General features: G+C 42.8%; 1 protein-coding gene across 1 annotated transcript in view; it reads right to left on the bottom strand.

The window, feature by feature from the left end:
* The window catches only part of LOC112215157 (POU domain, class 6, transcription factor 2-like), a 65,297-nt gene that overhangs the window by 29,759 nt on the left and 22,909 nt on the right, over nt 1–12,629 (bottom strand). Inside the window, exons 7-8 of the mRNA XM_024374104.2 lie at nt 9,164–9,373; nt 5,652–5,805 (exon numbers count right to left, since the gene is read on the bottom strand). Of these exons, the coding sequence (XP_024229872.2) occupies nt 5,652–5,805; nt 9,164–9,373 (364 nt within the window). The remainder of the gene's footprint in view (nt 1–5,651; nt 5,806–9,163; nt 9,374–12,629) is intronic.

Genomic DNA, 12,629 nt, shown 5'->3' with positions numbered 1-12,629 from the left:
CACTCAAAGACATTCAGAGACTTGTCCCGAAGCCACTCCTGCATTGTCTTGGCTGTGTGCTTAGGGTCGTTGTTCTTTTGGAAGGTGAACCTTCGCCCCCAGTATGAGGTTCTGAGCACTCTGGAGCAGGTTTTCATCAAGGATCTCTCTGGACTTTGATCTGCTCATTTTTCTCTCGATCCTGACTAGTGTTTCAGCCCCTGCCACTAAAAAACATCCCCACAGTATGATGCTGCCACATCCATGCTTCACCGTAGGGATGGTGCCAGGTTTCCACCAGACGTGACACTTGGCATTCAGGCCAAAGAGTTCAATCTTGGTTTCATCAGACCAGAGAATCTTGTTTCTCATGGTCTGAGAGTCCTTAGTTGCATTTTGGCAAACACCAAGCAGGCTGATTGATGGAGTGCTGCAGAGATTGTTGTCCTTCCGGAAGGTTCCCCCATCTCCACAGAGGAACTCTGGAGCACTGTCAGAGTGACCATCGGGTTCTTGGTCACCTCCCTGACCAAGGCCCTTCTCCCCTGATTGCTCGGCCAGCTCTAGGAAGAGTCTTGGTGGTTTAAAACACATTTTATTTCAGAATGATGGAGGCCACTGTGTTCTGTGGACCTTCAATGCTACAGACATTTTTTGGGTACTCTTCCCCAGACCTCTGCCTCGACACAATCCCATCTTGACACTCTACTCCAAGGAGAAATATCTCAAGGATGATCAATGGAAACAGGATGCTCCTGATCTCAATTTCGAGTCTCATAGCAAAGGGTCTGAATACTTAAGTAAATACACTTCCAAAAATGTCAAAAACCTGTCAAAGTAAACAGTCCGAGATGTCCATTTGATTAATTATTCAGCAGTCTCAAGACTTCGGGATAGAAGCTGTTAAAGATCCTTTCGGACCTAGACTTGGTGCTACGGTACCGCTTACCGTGCAGTAGCAGAGAGAACAGTCTATGACTTGGGTGACTGCTACAGCGTACAATGACATTCTAGATGATTCTGTGCTTCCAACTTCATGGCAACAGCTTAGGGAAGGCCCGTTCCTGTTTCAGCATGGACAAAGCGAGGTCCATACAGAAATGGTTTGTCGAGATCGGTGTGGAAGAACTTGACTGGGCTGCACAGAGCCCTGACCTCAACCCCATTGAACACCTTTGGGATGAATTGGAACGCCGACTGCGAGCCAGGGCTAATCATTCAACATCAGTGCCCGACCTCACTAATGCTTGTGGCTGAATTGAAGCAAGTCCCCGCAGCAATATTCCAACATCTAATGGAAATCCTTCCCAAAAGACTGGAGGCTGTAATAGCAGTGAAGGGGGAACCAACTCCATTTTATTGCCCATGATTTTGGAATTAGATTTTTGACGAGCAGGTGTCCACATACTTTTGGTCATGAAGTGTAAATCTATATTAAAAATACAAAACTGAAATATCATAATTGGATAAGTCATCAGCCCCCTGAATTAATACTTGGTGGGAGCACCATTGGCAGCAATTACAGCTGTGAGTCTGTTGGGATATGTCTCTACCAACTTTATACACATCAGCCTGGTCTCATAGATTAGACGTAACATAGAAAATCTAAATCCGGGACACTGAAATTAGTATGATATGTTGTGTTTGGTATGGCTACATAAGACAGAAGGTTAATTAAGGCAAAACAATTAAAGGAGAATCGTTTGTAGAGGTGGATGGGTGGGAGAATAACACGAACGTCTAGCAACCCAAAGGTTGCGTGTTTGAGTCTCATCACGAACTTTAGCATTTTTGCTAATTAGATACTGTCCTGTACCTGTCACACACCTACTCATTCAAGGGTTTTTCTTTATTTGTACCATTGTCTACATTGTAGAATAGTAATGAAGACATCAAAACTATGAAATAACACATATTGAATCATGTAAGTAAGCAAAAATATGTTTTATATTTGAGATTCTTCAAAGTAGCCACCCTTTGCCTTGATGACAGCTTTGGACACTCTAGGCATACTCTCAACAAGCTTCATGTGGTAGTCACCCGGAATGCATTTCAATTAACAGGTGTGCATTGTTAAAAGTTCATTTGTGGAATTTCTTTCCTTCTTAATGTGTTTGAGCCTGTCAGTAGTGTTGTGAGAAGGTAGGTGTCGTATTCAGATGATAGCCCTATTTGGTAAAAGACCAAGTCTATATTATGGCAGCTCAAATAAGCAAAGGGAAACGACAGTCCATCATTACTTTAAAACATGACGGTCAGTCAATACGGAAAATTTTAAGAACTATGAAAGTGCATTCAAAAAAACCATCAAGCGCTATGATGAAACTGGCTCTCATGAGGACTGCCACAGGAAAGGAAGACCCAGAGTTACCTCTGCTGCAGAGGATCATTTCAGTAGAGTTGACACCACCTCAGATTGCAGCCCAAATAAATGCTTCACAGAGTTCAAGTAACATACACATCTCAACATCAACTGTTCAGAGGAGACAGCATGAACCATGCCTTCATGGTTGAATTACTTTAAAAAAAACACTACTAAAGGTCACCAATAAAAAGAGAAGACTTGCTTGGGCCAAGAAACACGAGAAATGAACATTAGACCGGTGGAAATTTGTCCTTTAGTCTGATGAGTCCAAATTTGAGATTTTTGGAGATTTTTGGATTTTTGGACGCAGAATAGGTGAACAGATTATCTCTGCATGTGTGGTTCCCACCGTGAAGCATGGAGGAGGAGGTGTGATGGTGCTTTGCTGGTGACACTGTCAATTATTTATTTAGAATTCAAGGCACACTTAACCAACACAACTATCATTTGTTTTTCAACGGGACAATGACCCAAAGCACACCTCCAGGCTGTGTGTAAGGGCTATTTGACCAAGGAGAGTGATGGAGTGCTGCATCAGATTACCTGGCCTCCACAATCACCTGATCTCAACCCAATTGAGATGGTTTGGGATGAGTTGGACCGCAGAGTGAAGGAAAATCAGACAACCAGTGCTCAGCATATGTGGGAACTCCTTCAAGATGGCTGGAAAAGCATTCCAGGTGAAGCTGATTGAGAGAATGTAAAGAGTGTGCAAAGCTGTCATCAAGGCAAAGGGAGGCTACTTTGAAGAATCTCAAAAAATTACATTATTCCATTTTTGTTATTTCATAGTTTTGATGTCTTCATTATTATTCTGCAATGTAGAAAATAGTAAAAGTAAAGAAAAACCCTTGAATGAGTAGGTGTGTCCAAACTTGACTGGTACTGTACTTTGCAACTACTTACTACTTTCTAGCTACTTTGCAACTACTTGGCATGTTAGCTAACCCTTCCCAACCCTAACCTTGACCCTTTAACCTAACTCATAACCTTAACTCCTAACCCTTAGCCTAGCTAATGTTAGCCACCTAGCTAATGTTAGCCACCTGGCTATTGTTAGCCACAACAAATTGGAATTTGTAACCTATAATACCAATTGCAATTCGTAACATATCATACAAAGTATCATTTGTAACATATCATACTAAATAGAGTTTCTCAGATTTACTTACAGAATAATAAGAAATGCTCTGAGACCCGGTTGCACACCTAGATTTGGCCATATTTGATCATTCTTCATTACAATACTGTTCAAGCTCTGTCACATTCATTTGAGAGCATTGATGGATAGCAATCTTCAAGTCATGCCACAAGTTTTCTATTGGGATTAGGTCAAGGCTCTGACTGGGCCACTCAAGGACATTTAACCTTTTTATTTCTTAGCAACTCCACTGTAGCTTTGGCCTCCGGGTCATTGTCATGCTGAAAGGTGAAATTTCATCCCAGTTTCAGCATTCTTGCAGATGGCAGCAGGTTTTCTTCAAGGAGTTTTCTGTACATTGCTCCATTAATTTCCCCTTCTATCCTGACGATGAGAAACATCCCCATAACATGATGCTGCCACCACACTTCACATATTTAAAAAAAAAAAGTATTTAACTAGGCAAGTTAGTTAAGACCAAATTCTTACTTACAATGACAGCCTAGTAACAGTGGGTTAACTGCCTTGTTCAGGGGCAGAACGACAGAATTTGACCTTGTCAGCTCAGGGATTTGATCCAGCAACTTTTCGGTTGCTGGCCCAATGCTCTAACCACTTAGGCTACCTGCCGCCACACTAAGGATGGTGTTCTTTGGATGATGTGTTGTGTTGGATTTGCACCAAATGTAATGCTTTGCATTGAGGCCAAAAAGTTCCATTTTAGTTTCGTCAAACCACAAAACGTTATGCCACATGGCTACAGAATCTCCCAAGTGTTTTCTTGCATTTCAAACGGGATTCAATGTGGGCTTTCTTGAGTAATGGCTTCCTTTTTGCCACCCTATCATACATGCCAGATTTGTGGAGTGGTTGGGATATTGTTGTCACATGCACACTTTGACTAGTCTTAGCCATAAAAGCCCATAGGTATTTCAAAGTTGCCATTGGACTCATGGTAGCTTCAGATTAGTCTCCTACTTGGTCGGTCATCCAGTTTGGAGGGACGTCCTGATCTAGACAGGGTCTTGGTGGTGCCATACACCTTCCACTTCTTAATAATCGTCTTCACTACCCAGTTTCAGGAACTGCTGAATTTATCCTGAAATCATGTCAATCACTACAATTGAGGCCAATTAACTTGTGTGTGTGTTTTTGAAGGTGAATTGGTTACACCTGAGCTAATTTAGGATCGCTATTACAAGGGACACTTATCCAACCAAGCTATTTCAGGTTTTATTTTTTATTGATTTAAAAAAATACAAATAAAAATGTTCACCTGGCAGTTGTGGGGTATGATGTGTAGATCAATGGGATAACTACTATTTTAATGCATTTTACTTCCAGGCTGTAAGGCAACAAAAGGTGATGTTTTTAAAGGGGGTGTAGACTTTTCTATAAGCATTGTATATGGTATTAGCAATGATTTCATTTTACAGCCCTCTTACCTCCTACCTACCCTGTGAGTGTAAAGGTAGTACCATGTAGGGTAGGATCACAGACAGATTTGTCTTTGTGTGATGGAATCAACCAATGCGGTGGTAACTCACAAGTCACTACATTGTATCTACATGGAAACAGACATGACTTCATTTTACAGCCCTGTTACTATGAACATACATGGTAACTAAAGGTAAAGTACACGGAAGCAACTGAGAGAATGTCATCAAATGAGGATCACTTGAAGGTATTTATTTGGTATGTAAATGAAGGTATTTAAATGATAAATGACCATGTATGTTCATTGGTTTTTCTTAGGTATTACTTTGAAAGAGACTGGTGTGACCACATATTTACATAGCAATACGCTGGTCCTTACTTAAACTTCTTACTTACCTGTACTTACTTATATTATTACTTAATAAGTATGTATGCAATACTTATTTGGTTGTTTAAGGCTAAAATGTTACTATGTATATTGTTTTTGTTACTATGTAAATACATAGTAATTAAGAGGCTATAAAATGTTACCGAAAAATCTAATGTTTTTGGACAAACGAAAGCCAGCGCTCTTGAAATAGAAGGTTCACCATACCAATGACTGTGGTCAATTACAAAAGGTAATTCTCTGACAATGTAGGTTTATCTGTATGCTTGTATGTTATTTTACTATGTGTGCATGTGTGTTTGTGTGTGTGTTTGCGCGTGGGGGTGTCGCCGGGTACTCACTGCTGACCAGCTGACCCACACTGAGAGCGGAGGAGGAAGAGGACGATGATGAGGAGGAAGAGACCTGGCGGAGAGGACTCTGGCTGTGGGGCATGTGGAGCAGGTTGGGCTGAGATGACACTGGGCCTGTCTGAACCTGCTGAGCCTGAGGCAGCTGAAGACACACACACAGAAATTAAATATTGACTGAATATATTCACTTAAAACAACAATACAACCACTATCATATTACACCTTAATAGCACAACAAGTTATCTTCATTAGAATAATAGAATATACGGTGCAATTTCAAAATTTGGTTGTGCATCTGCAGTCACTTAATTAGCTCAAGTCTGATTATTTTTTGGGGGGATTGGTAAATTAGTCTAGTGGCCAGCTATCTAAACTTGTAGTGAGCATAGTCAAATTACAGACCTGGGTGGAGCCCATCGATCATCAGTAATCATATTAAAAACGGAAAACATTTGCTTCTACCCTAAGGGCAAAATGTGTAGAATTGCATGAAATTAGATATAAAATTACAAAACCTTCTCTCTGCCCCATGTCAAAATGTGTTGAATTTCATGAAACAAGCTAGACAATTGCAAAATCTTCTCTCCGCCCCATCGCAAAATGTGTAGAATTGCAGCAAACTTGCTTTAAAACAACAACATTTTCTCTACGCCCTTCTCTTCACTGTCATGAGGGGTGCCGCTAAAATGTTTTGCTTGCAAGGTGGGGGGGTTGTGGATGTGGGTATCCAGACCCACAAGCCACTGCGGCCCTTCAGGAAAACTATTCAGAGGTAGATTACAATTGAAACAGACAGTGTTAGATTTGTTAAAAAAGAGACACTGGGTTTTAATAGGAGATGAATGGTGGCTCAGCTTTTTTGTATTTCTCTCTCTCTTCCGCTCTCCATGAGCATAAACGTCCCCTAGAGGTCTTCATGGATCCACCTGTACCCGAATACCCGAGACCCAATCCGGGACTCGAGCAGATCCGAATCCAGAATTCTGAATAATGTCATGGGTCTGGGTTGAATCTGATATGACTGTCAATGGTCTCGGCCCGGGTATGTGTAATTTTAATAGACTTGTCCGGGAGGGCCCGTACATATCCCAACGCGACTGCTGCAGTAGAGAGAGAGAAATTGTACCCTTTATGCTGCTGCTCATGCTTTTCACGAGAGTGGAGTGTGTAGCGTATAGATTGTTGTTGTTTTTGGCCAATCATAAATCATCAAAACGGCAATTGTTAGTAGATATCTAATCAATGTAAGATTAAATTAAAATGACAAATTAAAAGTTAAAGGAGACGGATAGACTGCAACGACCAAGAGTCAACAGGTAACGCTAGGCTGCTACTTAATATTTTGAACGGAGTTGTCATTTGTAACTGTAGGATGAGAAAGCACATGCAGTGCAACTTCAATTAGCCTAGCTACGGTAGCTAATGTTAACTAGCTTCTCCCAGTTTGATGCAGTCATATTTGATGCTAAATAACCATGGCATATTTTAGTCTACTATAGCCGCCAGTCGGCTTGGTTGCTGTCTCTTGTCTCTCCCTCAACGCTCCCAGTGTCACTCGCTCACAGTAGGGTCCCTCCCCGCCTGCTAGAGCAGCACCTCTGTCTCCCTCCTCTCACTTTATAAACTCCGGTCAATAAAGTAGCTTAAAAATATATATTTTCTTCTGCTTCCCGCCCTCGGATCCGACCAGGTCTATATGGAACGGGTCTAGTTGTCCTTGGGTTCGTTCGGAACGAGTGTCTATATATAAATAAATAAATAAATAAATAACAATGTATCCATATCGGATTCGGGTTGGAAAGCCTAGGTCCATTTCAGAACGGGTCCAAAAAGTGAATAGCTCTACCATCCCCTGCCTGCCATACAGGAGTGTATAAAAAAACGTTATGACAATTATAGGGTGTTTTCTCCAGTCATCACACAAGGGAATTGCTAATAAAGGCAAGTCCGCGCAGGAAAAGAACCATGGACACCGCGGCTCACGTATCAAAGATAATGTATGATTTACAGGCAATGCATTCCAGCTGTAAGAAAACGATGTATTCTCATGTTTGGTGCGCAAATGAATTGCTCTTACAAGATCAAGCTGATACGTCTTCACTCTAAAGTGAAAGCTGTCTCCTCCGTGAACTAGGTTGGCTTTCTCAATACTCTCTCTCGCTATTAATTCCTTCCCCATCGGCATGTGTTTGTTTGGAATGGTAGTGGATGTCAACAGCGATGCACATACTGTCAAGACGGCTGACAGGCAGTGAGAATTATCTAGCTTCACTTGAAATATTCGGCACTGCCGGAGCTGACAACCGTAAATTATACCCGTGGAACAGTCGCTGTCTACGCGCGTGGCTTTGAAGAGAGGACCAAAACACATAAACATTATTACAAAAGCATTCATTCATTCACGAGTGTGATCTGGTGTTCCGTGAAGTCACGCCTACTGCCCTAGCCCGTTTACATAGCATGTTTCATTTGTTTTTATCTTCCTTATGTATGGCTGAAAGCCTGGTCCATAGTAGGTAGACTTAAAGCTTGGACATTTCTTTGTTTTCTTTGGTAAGTGACTGACTCCTACCATGCATTTACAAGTTCAAAAGAAGGAAGAACATTTACGTTGTACATAACAATTCAGCACTAGGTAGGGTTTGAGTTCACTGTCAAAAAATATAGCACCATAGAATTCATGTTCTTCTTTGCATGTTCTAGGAGAGCCTCTTTTAGAGGATCGGTCTGGTGTTGTACTGTTACGATAGCTAGAGACACACGATTCTCCTTTTAAATGTGTGATTAAGGAGAATCATCACATGCTCAGGTCACAGGTAAGGTCACGAATGAGCGGGGAGGATGAGGGAGAGAAATATAGCGGGTAGTGAGAGAACAAAAAACAGAGTGAGGTAGTGTTTGAGTTTTAAGTGGGGTGATGAAAAGTGTTGTTTTTCGTTTGGCTCTGCAGGGGCTCTGCAGACTGCCAGAGAGGGAGTTTGAGAGGTTCCCTGACAGGTGCTTTACACACACACAAACACGCACCTTTGTGAGGATGCACCATCGTGCTGCTTATTAGCTCCTAAGAAAAGAGTATATTTTCAAAGGCCTGACAAATTTTGATATATCACTCTTTCTTTCTGTCACACTTCTGTAATCTTTACTGCCCTAGTCAAGAGACTGGTTTAATCGAAAGCAACCACTTCCAAACACTGGGAGCAATGAAATGCTACAGTTGGGGGTTATGTTTATGAGAAGGAAATCTTCTCAAGTTGTGTTTAGACAGAAGATGAGAAGACGTGATAGCTGAAAAAACATCAGACTTGACTAGTATTGTTTATCACGAGTAAACAGGAAAAAGCTAAATCTACACAGATTTTTGGTCTCCGAATGTATTCAATTGGCATTTTCTGTGAGTAGGAATATATCTTCATGTGTCTAGTATGTGATGTGACTCGTGTGAATGTGTGTTTGTGTCTGTGCACGTGTGTGTGTACTATACAGTACATGTGTGTGGTTACCTGCTGTCCAGGCTTGATTGGTGACAGTGTGATTCCCTGGGTGTTGATGACAGGCAGGATCTGATTGCCGATCACCGTGGCGATGATCTGGCCCTGGGTGTTGGTCAGAAGCTGAGGTGTAATTGGCTGGACCTGCAGCGCAGGGTTTCCGCCCCCTGATTGGCTCGAGGGCCCCCCAGAGTTGGGCATCAGTGGGATCGTTCCAATTATCTGAAAAAGGAGGGGTGAGAGGAGAAGAAATCAGATGGGTCATTCCATTGATCTACAGTACATAGATAAGGGTAGGAAGGCAATTATCGTTACAACTGTTGTACAACTGTTGATCTACTGCACAGAAGTATAGAGTGCCTTTCAGATTCTATATGAACTCCCCCATTAAATACTTGTGCATTGCGTATGACAATACGTGTATGTCAGTGGACACACAAACGTTTGGAATGGCAGTATCAAAGCCCAAGCACTTGATGGTTGAGTTCATGTGTGTGAGGGAACTCACAGGCAGATTATCTGATCATCTGTCATAGAGGAGGTTTTATAGGCCAAACCAAGTGAAGGCAGAGCCCACTGCTGGGAGCACACTGCAAAGGTCAGTTCTGAGTACCTGTGTGTGTGCTGGTGCAGACCACCGCCTGTATTATCCATCACCAGGCCAGGAGAGGGGCGTGTGTGTAAGATTCATGCGTGTATATGTGTATTTGTCGGTTTCTGTTATGGGGGGTTGCTAATACTGAGAGACCCCACCCCTCCCCCTTCAACACACACACACACACGTGCGCTTGCATGCACACCAACACACACACACACACACCCCAAATGTCCAATTCAGCTCCCAGGGTCCCTGGGGTACTTCATCCCCTCCTCTCCTCCTCTCCTCCTCTCATCCCCAGCTCTCCTCTTCTCTCCTCCATGGCTGTAATCAGGAAGTGCAGATCAAAGGGGGCGGCAGAGTGTCACCGCAGCATTTTAGCTCTCAGAGCTGCCAGAGTGTGGCCAAGAGTAGCGCTTTAGGGGGGGACTTAGCGCCTCTTCACAATGATGAAGGTTAATGTAATCTGTGGACTGGTCCTGGACAGACAGCTTCAGAGTTTCAGTCTCTCTGCCTGTTCTCTCCACTGACAGGACCACAGCACGCAGCCTAATTATGCCAGAGGAGAGTGAACATGGTTGGGCTTGCAATTATTTTTACCAAACTTGTCATTTGGACCTGGCTGGAAGATTTGGGCTAGCATTGTTGTATTTTGTTACAGTAAAAAAACAAAGGCAAAACATTTTGACCAAAATAAATGGACACAAGCACAATGAATGTTTTGGTAGCTCATGCTGCTTACTTCAAGCATTGTGTACAAATCACCAAAATAATCATATATACTGTAGGTCAGACATAAAAATTATTACACATGCAGCTGCCACTATATATAATTTCACAGCTAAATGTAAACAGGTCCCCCCCATACTGTAGTCCAGCGTCTCACTACTGCTTCCAGTGCTAATCTGATTCTCCCTGCCATGCCTCTTTCTTTTATTGCCCCCCCCCCCTCCCCTCTGTTTGACATAATGGGGAAGGATCAGTGGTAGAAAGGTAGGCCGGCAATCTGTAATTCATCCCCTCCACGGCTCATTTGCTTACGTTGCTTCGTGTTAAGTGACAGATAATTTCTCTCTCTCTCCGGGCTCTGTGCCGCCGCCGCCGATTCCCCCTGTAATGCTCTCCTCTCTTGCCACTTAGCATATTTTATTGCACCGCCTGACGCTCATGTCTCTCGACATCTGGCTTCGCGTGCCTCCGTGGCGGAGGACTTGTTCCACTCAATTATTCATCCTCGTTGGATTAAGTGGTTATTCTACAAGAGATTAGCGTAATAGCACGGGCAGGGAACTGACAGTTAAGCTCTTGCCCCGGATGCACCGCTACCGCCACATCTCCTTCTCTCCCTCAGACCTCTTGGATGATCTATGGCAGTGCTCAGATGACGTTTCTCAAGGCAGTTGATTGTGACACCGATTATGTAAAACATGTAAATTCTGATGGAAACCTGTAGATTCACGGAGAGGTCAATAGAGAATACATGCTTCGGTGGCAGACTACAGCCAGTTATGGCATTTTATACACACAGAGTCACATAGGTTGTGGCACCTTCTATCAAACAATAGTATTGTCAGCTTTGTCCAACCAGCATCCTTCATGTTTACCTTTCCTCTCTTTGTCTTTTTCCTCCTCATGTATTTGTTTTCCACTCGTGATAGTGTGGCGTGTCAGGAGCGGTCAGGACCCGCATCCTCCTCTCTCTCCCTTCTCCCAGCAGAACTCATTAAGATTATCCTGCTCTTCTCTTGTTTCCACAGAAATGCTGTCTCATCTATCCAGCCAGGCCAGGGCAATCTGTGGTGTTAGCCATGGTGGCCAGACAAGATCTCTGGCCATTTTCCCCTCCTGCTACCTCCGTGCTGGGAATAGAGAACCATGTTGGAATAGGGACCCGGGTTGGGAAACGTTTGGAAGTCCTGACTTACCTCATTACAGCTCAAAGACATCAAGCATAACACTTTGATAAGGCATGTGAATTGCTTTATAAGATCACACAGTCAGATGTAAAGCCATTTTGATTGTGGCCCTAACACAGTGTGAATATTCTATCATATTACAAAATATACAGACACCTGAAGTATTATTCACCTGCCTTTTATTTGCCCCGCTGTTAGGTGAAAACAGGGGTTCAAAAGTTAAAATGACAATGTCAGAATATGTTTCCTCTACCACTGAGGACTGATTTGTATGTTGTATTTCAGCGGAGTCCCTCTGTGGTTGTGCCCGTGCAGGTTAACAGAGCATGTGTGTTCCTGCCTGGCATTGTGTGCATTAGTAACAGCAGTCAGCCCTGTGGGCTCTGGTCTTTATCAAAGCTCAGTGAAGAGGATGGATGGGCCCAACAGCCCAGGCTCATGGGGGTTTCACCAGGAAGCACAAAGACCAGGCACCAGGCACCCATCACACATGAAAAAAATACTAAGTTTACAATGGAATACTACAGTACTTACTATATCATTATTTAGGCATATTCTACACACTGTAGTATCCCTCGATCATGTGTAGTACTTACTATAGAATTTTGTAGTATACTGTAGAAAACTATAGTAAATACTACAGTATACCTCAGACCGCAAAAACACTACAGTAAATTCTACAGTAATTTCCGCAAAAACACTACAGTCTGCAAAAACACTATAGTAATTAGTATATTATATTATACTACAGTATTTCATTTGCAAATACCCTGCCAATCCCCCTCCCCTATATCCCATTTTGTGCCACCCAGAAGGGAGAAACCTGCATACCAAGTGTAGACCATATATTTTGTTCTCTACAGGTTATTCGTTCAGACCTCAGTCATACCTACCTACAGGTTATGGAAAATGTGCTCTTTGAGTATTATGTCCAGTAGGTTTCCTCAAGGAGAAGGCTCCCACT

This window comes from Oncorhynchus tshawytscha, linkage group LG16 (genome assembly GCF_018296145.1).
Source record: "Oncorhynchus tshawytscha isolate Ot180627B linkage group LG16, Otsh_v2.0, whole genome shotgun sequence".
Taxonomy (NCBI): Eukaryota; Metazoa; Chordata; class Actinopteri; order Salmoniformes; family Salmonidae; genus Oncorhynchus; species Oncorhynchus tshawytscha.
The sequence above is the reverse complement of the archived record's forward strand: the minus strand, read 5'-3'. Positions and strand labels throughout refer to the sequence as shown.